This window comes from Microplitis demolitor, chromosome 4 (genome assembly GCF_026212275.2).
Source record: "Microplitis demolitor isolate Queensland-Clemson2020A chromosome 4, iyMicDemo2.1a, whole genome shotgun sequence".
NCBI lineage: Eukaryota > Metazoa > Arthropoda > Insecta > Hymenoptera > Braconidae > Microplitis > Microplitis demolitor.
Genome location: NC_068548.1, coordinates 2,500,823 through 2,516,303, shown reverse-complemented (window position 1 = coordinate 2,516,303; position 15,481 = coordinate 2,500,823). Strand labels below are relative to the sequence as shown.

General features: G+C 28.0%; 3 protein-coding genes across 4 annotated transcripts; 2 read left to right on the top strand and 1 right to left on the bottom strand.

Annotated features, from left to right (window-relative positions):
• The first annotated feature begins 350 nt into the window (after positions 1 to 350).
• Positions 351 to 4,792, top strand: LOC103570265 (cytochrome c oxidase assembly protein COX15 homolog). Of its 2 annotated transcripts, XM_014442178.2 has the most exons (6): positions 351 to 646; positions 717 to 1,015; positions 1,828 to 1,960; positions 2,227 to 2,857; positions 2,929 to 3,230; positions 3,331 to 4,792. In XM_014442178.2, the coding sequence occupies exons 2-5, from the start codon at positions 718 to 720 to the stop codon at positions 3,181 to 3,183; spliced, it is 1,317 nt and encodes a 438-aa protein (XP_014297664.1). In that variant the 5' UTR covers positions 351 to 646; position 717; the 3' UTR covers positions 3,184 to 3,230; positions 3,331 to 4,792. The 2 variants fall into 2 exon arrangements, with proteins under 2 accessions (XP_014297664.1, XP_008546180.1); XM_008547958.3 differs by lacking the exon at positions 3,331 to 4,792 and having other exon boundaries at positions 2,929 to 3,281.
• A 379-nt stretch (positions 4,793 to 5,171) lies between these two features.
• Positions 5,172 to 8,341, bottom strand: LOC103570266 (ubiquitin domain-containing protein 1). Its single transcript, XM_008547959.2, has 4 exons — positions 7,989 to 8,341; positions 6,632 to 6,991; positions 6,388 to 6,506; positions 5,172 to 5,923 (listed from the first exon to the last, which is right to left on the bottom strand). The coding sequence occupies exons 1-4, from the start codon at positions 8,068 to 8,070 to the stop codon at positions 5,765 to 5,767; spliced, it is 720 nt and encodes a 239-aa protein (XP_008546181.1). The 5' UTR covers positions 8,071 to 8,341; the 3' UTR covers positions 5,172 to 5,764.
• Positions 8,342 to 9,566: 1,225 nt separating this feature from the next.
• Positions 9,567 to 15,393, top strand: LOC103570267 (MMS19 nucleotide excision repair protein homolog). Its single transcript, XM_008547960.3, has 7 exons — positions 9,567 to 9,863; positions 9,925 to 10,163; positions 10,266 to 10,598; positions 10,678 to 11,272; positions 12,040 to 13,307; positions 13,377 to 13,541; positions 15,084 to 15,393. Exons 1-7 carry the CDS (start codon positions 9,758 to 9,760, stop codon positions 15,276 to 15,278), a joined length of 2,901 nt encoding a protein of 966 aa, XP_008546182.1. The 5' UTR covers positions 9,567 to 9,757; the 3' UTR covers positions 15,279 to 15,393.
• The last annotated feature ends 88 nt before the right edge of the window (positions 15,394 to 15,481 follow it).

Here is a 15,481-nt window from a genome sequence, read left to right as displayed (position 1 = left end):
AAAAAGTCATAAGTGTGAGTTTTGAAATTTTTTTTTGTCATTGTTTTTAAAAAAAAATCAAAAATTATTAAACGGTTAACTCGAGTTTCATCCCATTAAAAAAGTAAAATTAAAATCACCATTAGAAATACTTCCAATAAAAAATGGAATCCATTCGTTAACAGAAATTTTTCCCATTCAAAAATTAAATTTAATGATCAGTAGAAATGTTCCTTATTAACAAATTAAGTTTAATAATTAATAGAATCGCCAATTCATTTAAAAATATAAGTAATTATTCACAGTCTGCAGCCATCTCTTTGTTTTGAAAGAACTTGACATCGCGTACAAAAATTCATTTTTTTATCGACGTCAATTTGAATTTACTGTGACAGCGCTACATACTGTTCTCTATTCCCGCTCCGTGAGTTTCTAGTTATTCTAAAATTCTAAAACAATTTCTTAAAACGCATTTTTGTTTACGCAGAAGTTCGCTTATCTGCAATTTTAAAATAATGTCATGTCATAATAATTAATACTAAACATTTGAAAATTAACAATCAATTTAAAAAAGTGACATTCATTATTACAAATTTAAAAACTATTTATTGATACCTAATGTAATAATAACAACAATTTCATCATTTCTAAGAAAAATTTATTTCAAGTAAGAAATAGAAATGAATATTAATTTAAAAACTGATTTGAATTTTTAAAATTGACTTTTATATTTTTAGAATGATAATTTTGTCAAAATTGTGTACATTGGGGTTAAGACAGAGAATAACCTCAAATTTGCTGGTGACAAATACCCGGAATTTTTATAACCTACCAAATAAAAGCGGTAACTTATTTTCACAGCTAAGATTATTTGGGAATAATTTGAAAAAAAGTAAATTATTATTAAAAAATGCAAGACAATCTGGTCAAACGATAGCGTTGCGGTTTTCATCAACAGAATGTAAAAAATCGAACAAAATTGTTGGATCCTGGTTGCTAATATGCAGTGGGATGGTATTTGTTGCAGTATCACTAGGTACTATTTCCTACTTTTTAACTTTTGAAGTTATAAAAAATGTATTATTAGAAATAATAGATAAAACTTATGGAAAATAAACTATTTATTGAGTAATTATTGTAAAATAATCTTTTGTTTATTCGCTGTAGTATAAGTTTTACACAGTAGTTTTTTCTTGTTTACCAGCCTACAAACTTTGTAAGGAAACAAACATTTTATACATTACAAAATTTATAGAAAGTAAAATTTCCTATTTTTTTTTTCTTTTTAAGTCGGCGAGCTTTTCAAACCAGGTTTATTGTTATCCGGGTTCAAATTAATGTTGCTAGTGTATTTTTATACATTAATAATATATATCAATGTATACCAGCAATAATAATTTGAACCCAGTTTGAAAAACTGGCCTTCAAAAGTACAGAAAAAAGAGCAGTAGAAAAATTACAGTTTTTAGTCCAAAAACAGGACTCAGTGTAAAAAATTTCGTATCAAAATTTGGGCTCCGTAACAAATTAATCTCAGACAAAAATAACTCCATAAAAAAACCTTCGATTTCAATTTTGATCCTTGTAGTTATACATGAATATAAATGTCAAAGCGTAATAATATTACAAGTGATATTTAATACCGCGGGAAAAAATTTGAATTTGAATATTTATTTTGTCTGTTGTAAAGTTGAATATAACTTTAGTCAGGATTATTTTGTCTGAGGGTAACTAGTCGCGGCACCATAATTTGCACTGTAATAATTGAGTCTACTTTTAATAAAGTAATTACAAGTAAATTGAATTATTAGTTTAAAAAATCATGAGTAAATTCCTTTTTTTATGTAGGTGGCATTACTAGGCTTACCGAATCAGGTTTATCAATGGTTAACTGGCGTTTTTTGGGGGAAAAAATGCCAATTACCCAATCACAATGGGTTGAAGAATTTGAAAAATACAAACAGTATCCTGAATTCAAAGTGTGAGTTTAAAAGTATCTTTTTATAGTATAATCCATTTGAAAATTTATTAACGAATCATGTTATTTCTCCCTACTTTTATTAAATGGTCCAAAATAACATCATTTTCCCCAATGATCATGTCCTCTTAGTGTTCGAAAAATCTTGTTCACTTTAGAAATTTTCCGGGCAGCCGAATACAAACAAGTTTTGAATCTTAAGCGTTGAACTGCGCATGATAATACAATTAGTTCATATATAATTTAACAAATACTTTTATTCATTGTAGCTTAAACAAAAATATGACATTAGAAGACTTCAAACGGATCTGGTGGATGGAATACATCCATAGAATGTGGGGAAGATTAATTGGAGTATCGTTCATAGTTCCCGCTTCATACTTCTGGATAAAGGGAATGTTGAGTCCAAGAATGAAACTAAAAGTATTAGCACTAGGAGGTCTTATCGGTATCCAAGGTTTGATGGGCTGGTATATGGTAAAGTCAGGCTTAGAAGATCGATTTGATGGACCCGGGGATGTTCCCCGTGTTTCGCAGTATCGCCTGGCAGCACATTTAGGTTTAGCATTAGGAATTTACGCAGGGTTTCTCTACAACGCATTAGACCATTTACTTCCTGCTAAATTAATGCCAGTTGATTGGTCTGGAGAATCCAATTTGACATCAAAATTTTCTTCTAAATTAGTACGATTTAAAAAATTTGTTTACACTACCAAAGGATTAGTTTTTCTAACTGCGCTATCAGGGGCATTCGTCGCCGGATTAGATGCTGGGTTAATTTATAACAGTTTCCCAAAAATGGCCGACAAATGGATTCCCGATGATATTTTTGCTTTTTATCCATTTTTGAGAAACTTCACCGAAAATCCGACTACTGTACAGTTTGATCATAGAATTTTAGTGAGTAATTTTTAATTCGGATGACATCTAGTCAAATTATAGTTTCATTAAGTAATTTTATTATTTTTCAGGGAATCACAACTTTAACAATGATCACATTAGTAGGTTTCATGTCAAGAAACTTAAAAATTCCAGGCCATGGTTCAAAAGCAGTGTTAGCTCTTATTTCCTTAGGATATTTACAAGTTATACTAGGCGTTACGACTTTGTTAAACTATGTACCTGTTCCTTTAGCTGCTTCACATCAATCTGGTAGTTTATTACTACTCAGTTCGGTAGTTTGGCTCTGCCATGAGTTGAAATTTGTACACAGATTACCAAAGTAAATGGCAATTGTAAAAAATTATATTTATTTTTTAATTAACGTATAATAGTAAGTAAATTTAAATAAAATTTATATTTAAATATTGTGTAGTTAATTACAGTCGGATTACAATAACTCGGTTCTTTTTCTCAATCCCTCCTACCACCAGCTACGATCTCTCCCACTCTGTCATTTACTTTTCAAAAGAGAAAGGGCATTCGATAAGTCAGAATTTCCAGGAAATTTCCACTCCTCCTTAGACTTTGTCTGAGTTAATGGAATTCGACTGTTTTATTCAGCGCATGCGCAGTTATCCTGTTTTATCATCTGCAAAGCGAACCTGTCCATTTACCAATCGGCGTTTTATAATAAATGTGAAGGTAATTCAGATTTCTAGATTTTCCACCAGCGTGACATAATGAACTCATAATGGCAGATTTACTACACTAGTTACGTAATTAACTATTAATTAAATTAATGCACACTAGGGAAAAAAATAATGACAATTTTTTTTTAAATTTTATATTAAATCGTGAGGATTTTTTCACATGTTAAAAGTGTACAAAAGTCTGTGTTAAATGTGTATGTATTAAACTGTGTGATATAATTTTTTTTTTATGATAATGTTCGGACTTGATTGGATTCGACTACAATTAATTCATTGTAAAATTTTATTTACCTCTATTTCTAAAAGGAATCGATACTTTTATTTTGTATTGTTTTTTTTTTTTTTTTTTTAGTATAACTTTTATTGATATTCGCTAAATAATTTTTAAATTATGTTTTGATTTGAATCCTAAATTAATTATTATTGGCAGTCACTTTCCAATCAGTCATAATTTAATAAAGTATTTATTGTTTTATTATTGATTGACTTTTATTACTATTATTACCATTGGTATTATTTTTTTTTCAAATTTTCATTATTAAAAGAAATTTGTGCATTTTGTAAAATTATTAGACGAAGAAAATCAAGACAGTTTTTTTTTTGAAAGATATTTTTTAAAATTTAATTATTTTTTTTTATTTTAAGATATATGTCAAAGTAATTAAAAGTGATTATTATTATCCTTGTAATAATTAATAAAAATTACATATGATTATTGTTATATAGGTAATAAAATAATTACAGAAAATTCGAGTGTTATTTGTTATTACATTAGAAGCTGATAATTGTTACGTTCTCGGCGATATTTTATGTACAAATATAGATATATATAATCATATGTGATTTTTAACGTAATTATCATCATAATTTACAATCACAAGAATATTTTCACACGTACAAAATATATTCTGATTATCGTATATATTAAATGGCTTTTTTTCTATATATGTATATTTTGTTTTCAAATAAATTATGAACCGAAACAGACGTTTTATAATTTTTGATTTTATTTTCCAACAAATCAATAAAAAAAAAAATGCACTTGTAGAAAATTAAAAAAACTACATGTGCAATTTTTTTGAAAAAATTTTTTTTACAATTTATCATTTTGAAAAAAAAAATCAAAAATTATTAGACGTCCGATAAATTCGGTATCATAATAAATCACTTAATTAATAGCAATAATTAAGCGGAATTAATATAATTTAATTAACTTAAACCGACAAAAATACTTAAAAAAAAAAAAAAAAAAAATGTAAATGTTTAAATTGTTACATTTATTTAAAATATAAATAAAATGTTATCTGATAATAAAGGATTAATACGGCAATTCATTTATATTTTATCATTAAAAAATTGCACTTATATAATATAATTATAAATTTTATCTTAAATAATGAATTTATTATCTAAGCCTAACAATTAATGTTTACTTGTCTAAGTATAATATTTTTATAGTAAAATATTTTCTTTACATTTCTAAATTTCTATAGACATTATTTTAATGATCTTTTAATTGAGATGATAATAATAGTAATAATAAAACAAGAAAATATATGTAATTTTTTATCATTTTTTAAAATTACATTTTTATTCAAATTTTAAATCCTTAGTTTTTTATTCTGATTTATTTTACTCCTTAAAAATACACTAATATTTATTTTTATCGTATTATTATAATTATCATTTTATTTTAACATCAGTGTACAATTTAAGGATTCAAATTCGTCATTTATTTATATTTTAATTATTAAAAAATAAAAAAAAAATTAAAAAATTTTTTTTTTCCATAGAAATATTATTTTATTATATTTAAAAATTTTCAGTCCATTGTACTGTACACTATTATTATTTCCACATGGTAAAGGACGTCATACATTCATATATTATATATATAAGATAAGAGACCCAGTAGCCGACCACGCATATATTTTTCCGTCTACATTTACTAAATATATGAGTGATCGGGCCCTAGTTTCCTAATCGGTACTGGGTCTCTTACCTTATATATTAATATATATTTTATATTTAATCAATTCATAGCTGATATCTTTGCAGTTCACGAACTAAAACCCACATTTGAATCTGTGTTTGATTTTCTTTTATGTTTCTTAGTTAAGTAATTGTTAAATTTTGTAAAATTTACTAAGCTTAATTAGTAAAAAAAAAAAAATAATTAATTAAACCATTTTGTTGTTAATATTGATATTATCTTTCAACTATTTTTTGTAGGACTTTCATCCTTCTCAGCATTAACGATTACTTGAATTACATAACCAGGTTGGATTTTAGCTTCTTCTATGTGCATTTTATCACCAAGCAATTTTCCACCGAAGAACCATCTTTGTTTTGAAGGCTCTAATCCTTCTTGACTCTATAATATTTTTTTAAAATAATTTTTAGTAATACAGTTGAAAAAATAAAGAGCTGTGGGGGCCTGGGTAAGTTTTTTTTTAATTTGCTACTGAAATTAGCCGACGTTTATAATTTTTGAATTTTTTTAAAAGCGATATTTAAAAAAATTTTTTCAAAAAATTACACATATAGTTTTTTGAATTTTCTACATGTGCATATTCTTATTTTATTTATTTTTTTTTATTTAAATCGTAAAAAAAAAAAATTCGAAAATTGTTTGCTAACTTCTGGATCATTTTAAAATACCGGAAACAAGAGAACTGACTAATTTTACACAAAAATTTTAAATAATTTTTAAAACTTTGTGTAAAAATATGAGATGTGTAAAAGTACGAGATGTTTTTCCTGAGATTTTTTGTCCGAGTTGTTATTTCAGAGATAAAATGAGGGGTAAATTTAAAAAATTTAAAAAAATTAAATTACCTGAAGTTTCTTCTTAGCAATTCCAATTGTATCTTTACTGTAAACCGGAAGTTTAACATCCGCAAGAGTAGTTGACAGTCTTAATTTTAATGTAATTTCTGTACCACCATCAACAGGTTCTAAAAATAAAATCATTTTTAAAAAAAATTAATAATACTTAATACAAATATAAATATAATATTTCAGAAGATAATAAATTATCAATGTGACATTGGAAAAAATAAAATAGATAAAAAAAATAAACCTGAACAATCAGCTGGTGAATCTCTACCACTATCTTCTTTGACGATATTTATCGGATATGATAAACAGTAAATTGGTACTTGATATCTAGTTCCTAACTCATCATAACATTCTGTTAAAAATCCATTTGGAACAGATATATTTGCGCCATCAAGTATTGCTTGGGCTAATTGATAATCTTGAGCTTCTGCAGCAGTTGCACCGGCTCTTAACGCGTCCCATATTTCTTTTCTGCCATCAAATGCTGGCGCAGTATCCCAAAATTCGTCCCGCTTACTTCGTAATTGTCCTTCAGTTAATGGTACATCGGATTTCCATCTTATTATCTCGTGACATAGTGGATGATTTTTACGCGAATTACCTAAAAAAAAAAAAAAAATAATAATAAAGCAACGTAAAGATGTATTTCCTTTATCATTTTGTCTAAATTACATTCAAAGTTAACTTTTATAAGATCTTTGGATGCATCTACAAGTAAAAGATGTTTATTCAAGTGGACTACAGAAAAAAAGGATTTCTTGGTTCAAGGAATTTTTTCTCGCTCCAAAAAATTTTTTATTACGAATTGAAAATAAAAATTTTCTGAGGGAGAGACAAACTTTTCTTTGGGAAAAGTACAATTTTTTTGGAGCGAAAATTTCTTGCGCTAAAAAATTTTTTCTAATCCTTAGAAAATTTTTATCTTCAATTCATACTACAAAATTTTTCTTGCGTCAAGAAATTATTTTTTTTAGTGTAAAAAAATTCATTCATTCAAAATCATCGGTTTTTTTTTTTCTCAGAGACTTGTCATGGAATTGGTCAACATTTGGCTGTATTAAGAAAAAAAGTCTTGACTCAAGATAATACTTTGAAAGACTTTTTCGGGAAAGTCACGATTTTCTTGAGCCAAGAGAAGTTTTGGTCAAAGATCTTTATCTGAGAAAATTGACGTTTTCAAAAAAAATTCTTGAATCAAAAATATTTACTTTCAATCAAATTTTTTTCTGTACATATCTACAAAAAAAAAATTTCTTGACGTAAGAAATATTTTGCATTACAAATTGAAGACAAAAATTTTCTTACTATCAAAAATTTTTCTACGCAAGAAATTTTTAAAAAATCTGACAAAAATAATTTTCATGTTACTAATATTTTTTTTATGCTGTCATTGATTTATTATCTAAAAAAACTTTGATAAAATAATTAATTACTTATTAAAAAAATTATTTACAAAACTTAATTTGTTAAAAAATTTTAAATGATTGAAAAAAAAAAAAAAAATTTTTTTCTTCATTAGTTTCTAAATTGACGTAATTATGAATATATTAGAATGTAAAAATAATTAACATTAATAAATAATAAATTATAAAAATTACCTGATTGTGTTCTAGTTGAATTAGCTGATGTATCATCTACAGAGGCAGTCCTTGCCCTCGTTATACCAATGCAACCACCCATTCTACACGATCAAAATAACCAAACATTTCACTATTGTAATTCAATAATAATAATATTATCGCAAATTTTTCCATTTTTATCCATTTTTTGGATTTGCTTTACTTTATCCAGAATTTTATACTGATATTTCTTGCTCATTAAATTGTAATTTAACTACTTGATTAGTAGACGATGCTAATTGCCACCATGTAAATTAATAAAATATATAAAACATTTAATATTTACGCAGGGTGATGATTGTTCGATTCTTTATGTCTACGACGTTTATCAACTTTTTTTTCTTTCTTTTTTTTATTTATAGTAAATTATCACGCGTGAGGACGCTAGCTTCTTATTTTCATTTTTAGTGATAAAGTAATCACTTTTATTATCAACTCTTGATAAGTAAAATCGCCTTTTAGTTTGAAATTGACAGTAATTTTACAATTGAAATTATCAAAATTTGAATTTGCCGTTAGAATTTCCCAACAATTTGATAGCTAAAGTTGTAAGAAAAATTTGCGGATAATTTGTCCTCAATTTAGAAGTATTTTTTTTATTAAAAGAAAACCCTAATGAGGTTTCGTTGAATTTTTCATCTAATGGCTGTCAATTTCGGGTTTTTCTGTTTTTGACATCAATTTGATTGCAACTTTTAATATGAATTTGCGTTACAATTTAGGTTGTAAATTTACATCAAATTGTATAGAAAGTTGTATACAAATTGTCACCAAAAATCGAAAAGCCTGTAGTTGACAGCCATTAGATGATAAGTTCAAAGAATCTTTTGCCAAACAAACTGTGTCAGCAGGGCACGTCTACATAAAATCAAAAATTGACTTCAATATGAACTCTCTAGACGATCAACATTTTAATTTAAAACATTTGACATCTCGATGGCGTCTAGTACAAATAAAAAATTACATTTAATTTTTTGTTCTGTCTCATACGTCAAATAATCACATGTAAACTTGATGTAAAAACAGCATTAATTTGACGTCAAATTTACATGTTATTCTATTTTCTGTATAAAATAGCTAAAAAGTTAGATTATATATTATACATCATCGAGATGTCAAACGTTTTATTTCAATTTCTGAGCTGAAACTCTGGTTTTCTGGGCTGCTATTTTAAAAGTAAAATTTTTTAAACAAATTGTTCTAGAAATTCAGAAACTTCCACTTTTCCATAAATGAAAAGTGCACGTTAAAAGTCGACGCGAGATGGAGTCACTCTTTCACAAATTTCGGGTGAACTGGTAACTATTTGCTAACAATTTTCTTATGTCTCTTTGTTAACTCAAAATAACTTTTAAAATTCGAATTTTTAAAACTTCAAATTGTCATCATTTTATTGACATTTTGTAAAAACAGAAGTTTGACTAATTAGCAACTAAAAGCTAACAAAAATCAAGCCTCTACCATCTAGGAATTGTTGAGAATATTTTTGGTTTTTTCTGGCAGTACTATGACCAACTTATACACAAAAAAAGTCCAATTCCGCTATTGGGTGAAATGTCACCGACTCTTCTTTCCCCAACTCAACTACACAATTATCATTACTTTGAAACACGCACATTTTATAACCTCCTGTACATTATATTAAACTATTTGAATAAATAAATTGTTAAAAATTTACAACAATTAACATCCCCAAGTTTTTTATTCATCTCTTACTCTTCTATAAGTTTTTTATTTGATAAAAAAAAATGACACCTGCAAAAACTGATGATTTTGTTGAAAAATTAAGAGTTGCTTTTGATGATGACAATAACGAGAGTAAATTAAATAAAATATGTACTGATATTGTAAAAGGTAAGTATTAAAAATTTACTTTTATTTATAGCAAATAATATTTTATTAAATTTTATTGCAGACATTGAAAATGGAAAAATAAAATTGTTCCAAGTAATCGAACAATTGGGTGGATTTTTAACAAGCAAAGATGTAAATATTCGTGAAAATGGTGTCAAGTCACTGACAATTATTCTTGACAAAATAAACAAAAGTTATTTGAATGAACAAGAAGTTGAATTGTTATCGTCATTTTATTGTGAACGTCTTAAAGATCATCACAGTATCATTCCAGCAGTTATTCAAGGAATTTTATCAATCGTACGTAACCAGTTAATAAATTTAAATTCGTAGAGCAGAAGTTAAAAGTAATGTTCTAACGTAAGTAATAAAATCTTATCAATAAAATATTTTTTTTTTAAGGTACAAATGAAAAACCTGCCAAAAACATCAGCGCCAAAAATATTCCACGGTCTCTTCAATGATTTACGATGCCAGTCTGAGTTACAATCGACACGTAAAAATATATTTCTCATATTAAAAAGAGTTTTATCACGTGATCTAGATAATCTAAAACTAATGGGTCCAGATTTCGTATATGGAGTGATATCGTCAATGGACGGAGAAAGTGATCCGCGAAATTTAATGATTTTGTTTGATACCTTACCAATTTTTTTACGCGAATTTCCTCTAGGTCATTTAACTGAAGAGATGTTTGAAGTTCTCGCGTGTTATTTTCCCGTTGACTTCAATTCGGTAACAATAACGCAATTATTACAATAATATTTAAATTTACATTAATAATAAAAGAAAATTAATTATTTTAATTTTACAGGCTGGCAAAGATGGTCAAGAAATAACACGAGAAGATTTAGCTCGTGGCTTAGAAAATTGTTTGATCCAAGTTCCAGACTTTGGTGAATTTGTCTTACCATTAACGATTGAAAAACTCGATTCAAATTTAAAAACAGCCCGACTTGATGCTTTGAATTTATTAATTAGAGGCTTGAAAATTTACGGGTCTGAAATATTAACAAAACACATTGATGAACTGTGGCCACTATTAAGGCGCGATTTATTACCAGGGACTGATCAGGAGTTAAAATTGAAAAGCTACGAGGTGATAATCCAAGCAACTCAAATCTTCAGTGATGATAAAGTCAGCTTAGAAAAATTTATAAGTCGAATAGTTGTGGATTTGAAATCGAGTTTGGGGGATGTACAGTTAAATTTATACTGGCCATCGATAAAAATATTGGAAAATATTGCGCAGTCTCATGTTAATGCCTGTCATTATATTTTGAAACTGATTGTTCCACTTTGTTTAGGACAGTACGGAACAAAGACAACTAGCAGTGATAAAATTCATGTGATTGAGACTTTAAATAATTTTTTACTCATCTCGGATAATTTGGGCGTTAAAATATCAGGTAATTTATATAAGAAATTTTTAAATTGTCTTCCCTTGCGTCGACATAAACAACAAAAGTATAACAAAATGAGTCATTTACTTGAGAAACCCCATAGTCAAGAAAACAAAATTTTTCAGGAAACACAAAGAACGTTTTTCTGGAAAAACTTGCCATTGAAATAATAAATAAATAATTGAATAGAATAATGTTAGCGTCTCTGAAAAATATTCAAACAAGAAAAATTCAATTTTTTAATTGAAACTACTTAAAAAAATTATTTAAAGTGGATTGACTTATGGGGTTTCTCAACCAAACGGAAGAAAAAGTTATAAAATCATTGTTTTTTTAATTTTTTCCACTTAAATAATTTATTAGACTGATAAAATGAAGTATATAATATGTATTTAAACTCTGAAACTCAGAAATTACAAAAAATAATAATTAATTTAAGTATTTTAATTAGTCATATTATTTTTTTTTTCAAAAAAAGCGCGAATTTTAAATAAAAAAGAAAAAATTATTTCTATAAAACTAAAACTGCATATGTTTATTTGAAAAACCCCATAAGTCATTGGCTTATGGGGTTTCTTAATAAAATGAAATTTCTGTCACCCCGTTAATTGTTTTTTAAATACTGATTTGATGGATATTTTTATCAATTTCTATGGGGGAACATCCAACGAACCCAAAAATGCAAAAAACCCAATTTCGAAAAAACATGACTTATGGGGTTCTTAAATAAACGATTCAAATATTTAAAATAAAAAATCTATTTTTCATTCCAGATATTCCTGAACTAAAGTGGACCGACATACCCGGTTTATATATAAACGAATTGTCCACCAAAGAGATTTCTTTGAAATCAAAACTTATCGATGGTTTGTCAATGCAGAAATCATCATTATCAAAAAACCAACGGCACTTGATCTACGAAAAAATATCACAGGAAATCGACTACAAAAGTAATGAAAATTTAATGACGTCATGTTACAACACGCTAAGAACATTTTCGAAATTATACCCATCGGAAATACTTGAGTTAATCGACGACAAACTGAAAAATAGCGACAAAGATTCTTGGAAAGTCCGCAAAAATAGAATTAATACCTTAGCTGAAATTTCTACACTTTCATGCATCGGGACGACAACTTTGCCAATTTTAGTTGACATCGTAACGTCAGATGACAATGAAATGAATATTGTGTCGCTAAATTGTCTGAACAAAATTGTATCCTCAGATAATTGCGATTTTGATGTCCATAAATTTTTGTACGAACGCTGCGATGTCGTTACACGGTTGCTAACATTAAATTCAAATTTCAAACACGATAGGCAAATAATCTTAGATACACTGCCTCTGATAATACGCAAATTAAACGTCGAACAGCAACGAGAAATACTTAGTAAATTTGTTGGTTTAGTGAAAGAAATAATTGACTGTAATATTGCGACATTAGAATGTATTGCGACGCCTTTGATACCTTGTAATATTTTCTTTTTTAGCGAAGATAAGTTTGTAGAAGTATTTAAAAAGTTAATAGGATTTGCAATTAAGGACAAGGATGATAAAATAAAAGTGTCTTCTTGTAAAATGGTATCGACGTTCGTTAACAAAATGGAAGAAAGTCCTTGTCTAGAAAGATTTTTGAATTCGATACGAGAATCGATTCTAGAAATATTGGAATCAGATGACTACGATTTGGACTGTAAAAAATCAGCTGTCATTTTGAACACTTGGGTAACTAAAGCCTTGATAACTTCCGGTAATAGAAGAGCGCAAGATTTTATTGACTATCAGTTGAATATTTTGAAAATTAATTCGATTGGTGAATTCGCGGCACATCAGTTTGGGATTTTTGTTGATAGTAATGACAAGACGATAAATGAAAACAATCATTGTATTATAAAACTATTTTACAAACAACGAATTTTTCAAAACGTTATTCAGCAGAATTTATTATTCGATGACTCGTCGAGAAGAAATTATTTGATCGCTTTTATTTATTTACTTAAGGAAATTCCACAAGACATTTTACTGATGAATTTATCTAAGGTTGGTTCTAATTTTGTTGATTGAGTGTTTGAAGATAAACAATTTTGCTTTCATTGAGATTTTTTTTAGCTGGTACCGTTACTTATTGAATGCCTGTCATTGGATGATAAACAAGTGATATTATCCGCACTTAAAATTTTGAAGTTTTTATTGGATACGAAGAATAAGATCTTCGTTGAAGAAATCCAAAACTTCATCACTACGTGCTTAAAATTAACGACATATCCAGACATGGTAATTATTAATAATTTTTTATAGATTATTTTTTTTCATAATGTTTAATCTGAAACTTCAACTTGCAATTAATTAATTAATTAATTAATGTAACGGAATCTAAGTCCACTTCCGTTTTACGGAAGACCATTTCCGCGCTCTTTTGAGCATACACGAGTTGCGGAGCATCCTTACCCCCGCCCTAGATGATACTCTTAGTCAAAATATAATTGAGTGACGATTAAGAGTGGACGTTAACCGGAAGTATAATCAAAAATCCTCATTGCGCGTGGTATCTAACCACAGCCACCATGAGTCCATACCTTTTTTGGGCTGAAAACTACGACCATTTCAGGAAATAAAGAGACTCTGGTTGGAGTAAACTTGGAAAGGCCAGGAACAGGTTGTTTTGAAATAAATAATGAGACACAACTTCTCAATTATTAAGAAATCCTAGACGAATCCTAGAAAAATCCTAGACTCAGCCTAGTCAAAACTTAGAAAAATTCATGTGCCAGCGTTATTGACAGACTTTCTCTGAATCCTAAACAAATCCTAGACAAATCCTAGACAAAACTTAGAAAAATTCATGTGCCAGCGTTATTGAGAGACTTTCTCTAAAGCCTAGACATATCCTAGACAAATCCTAGAGAAAACCTAGAAAAATTTATTTCTCGAAAAATCCTAGACATATCCTAGACAAATCCTAGAGGAAACTTAGAAAAATTTATCTTTCTGAAAATCCTAGACAAATCCTAGATAAATCCTAGAGAATCCTAGAGAAAACTTAGAAAAATTTATGTCTCTGAAAATCCTAGACATATCCTAGACAAATCCTAGAGAAAACCTAGAGAAAACTTACAAAAATTTATTTCTCTGAAAATCCTAGACATATCCTAGACAAATCCTAGACAAAACTTAAAAAAATTCATGTGCCAGCGTTATTGAGAGACTTTCTCTGAATGCTAGACAAATCCTAGACTCAGCCCAGTGATGCCAACCTGGGGGTTTTCCGCCTAAATTTAGGGGAAATTTAAAACAGGGTTTTTAGGGGAAAATTTCTTCTAGAGAATTTTTTAGGGGGAAAGTAAATAATCTTTTTATGACTCAGAATTTTTGTCATCAAATTAATGTCAAATCAAGACCTATGGAGATCTTTGTTCCCCACGGTCTCTAACTTAATGACCTAGACAGTACCTGTTGAGACTCAATATCATAAAAAGGATTTCCTCCATCTGTTATCATTCAATTTCGAACAAACTGTTATCCACTTGTTCAGTCCCTGATGAATTTTCTACTTTCCAAGCGTTTTGGCGCTCTAATTATTCAAGCCAAATCAAAGTTTTGAGCAACTAGAGGGAGTTTCATTAATTAGCGGAAGAATTAGTGTATTACATATCAAGGAAGAAAAGTAGGACATTCTAACCCGCATTTCTCACACACGTGGATTAGAATCTCCTATTTTCCTCCCTTAGTATGTAATATACTAATTTCTTATAACTTTTGCACACTTCAAATGCGTAGCATTAGATGCTTTCTATTAACACATAACCTTATTTTCAGAATGTGAGGATAGCAGCGCATGATTGTTTATATAGTTACTGTAATTATTCAACAATTGATATTAAGCCCTATCGTGAGGATATTTTGGAAAAATTATCTGAAACAATCGATGACAAAAAGCGTTTAGTGCGACAAGCAGCTGTAAAGGCACGAACTCGATGGTTCCTAGTTGGATCTCCTGGCGAACCTGAATAATGTTATTTATAATAAAAAAAATTTGAAAGATTATTGTTTTAGTTAATTACAATTTTTTTTTTTTAGTTAAACTATTTTTGCTGTATAGTCGATAATAAAAATAAATAAAATAACATGTAATTGTAAAATTTAATAAAGAGATATTGATTTTAATAATTAAGTTACTTTAATTATGTTAGCGCGTTACTGCAGTTAGTTGGTAA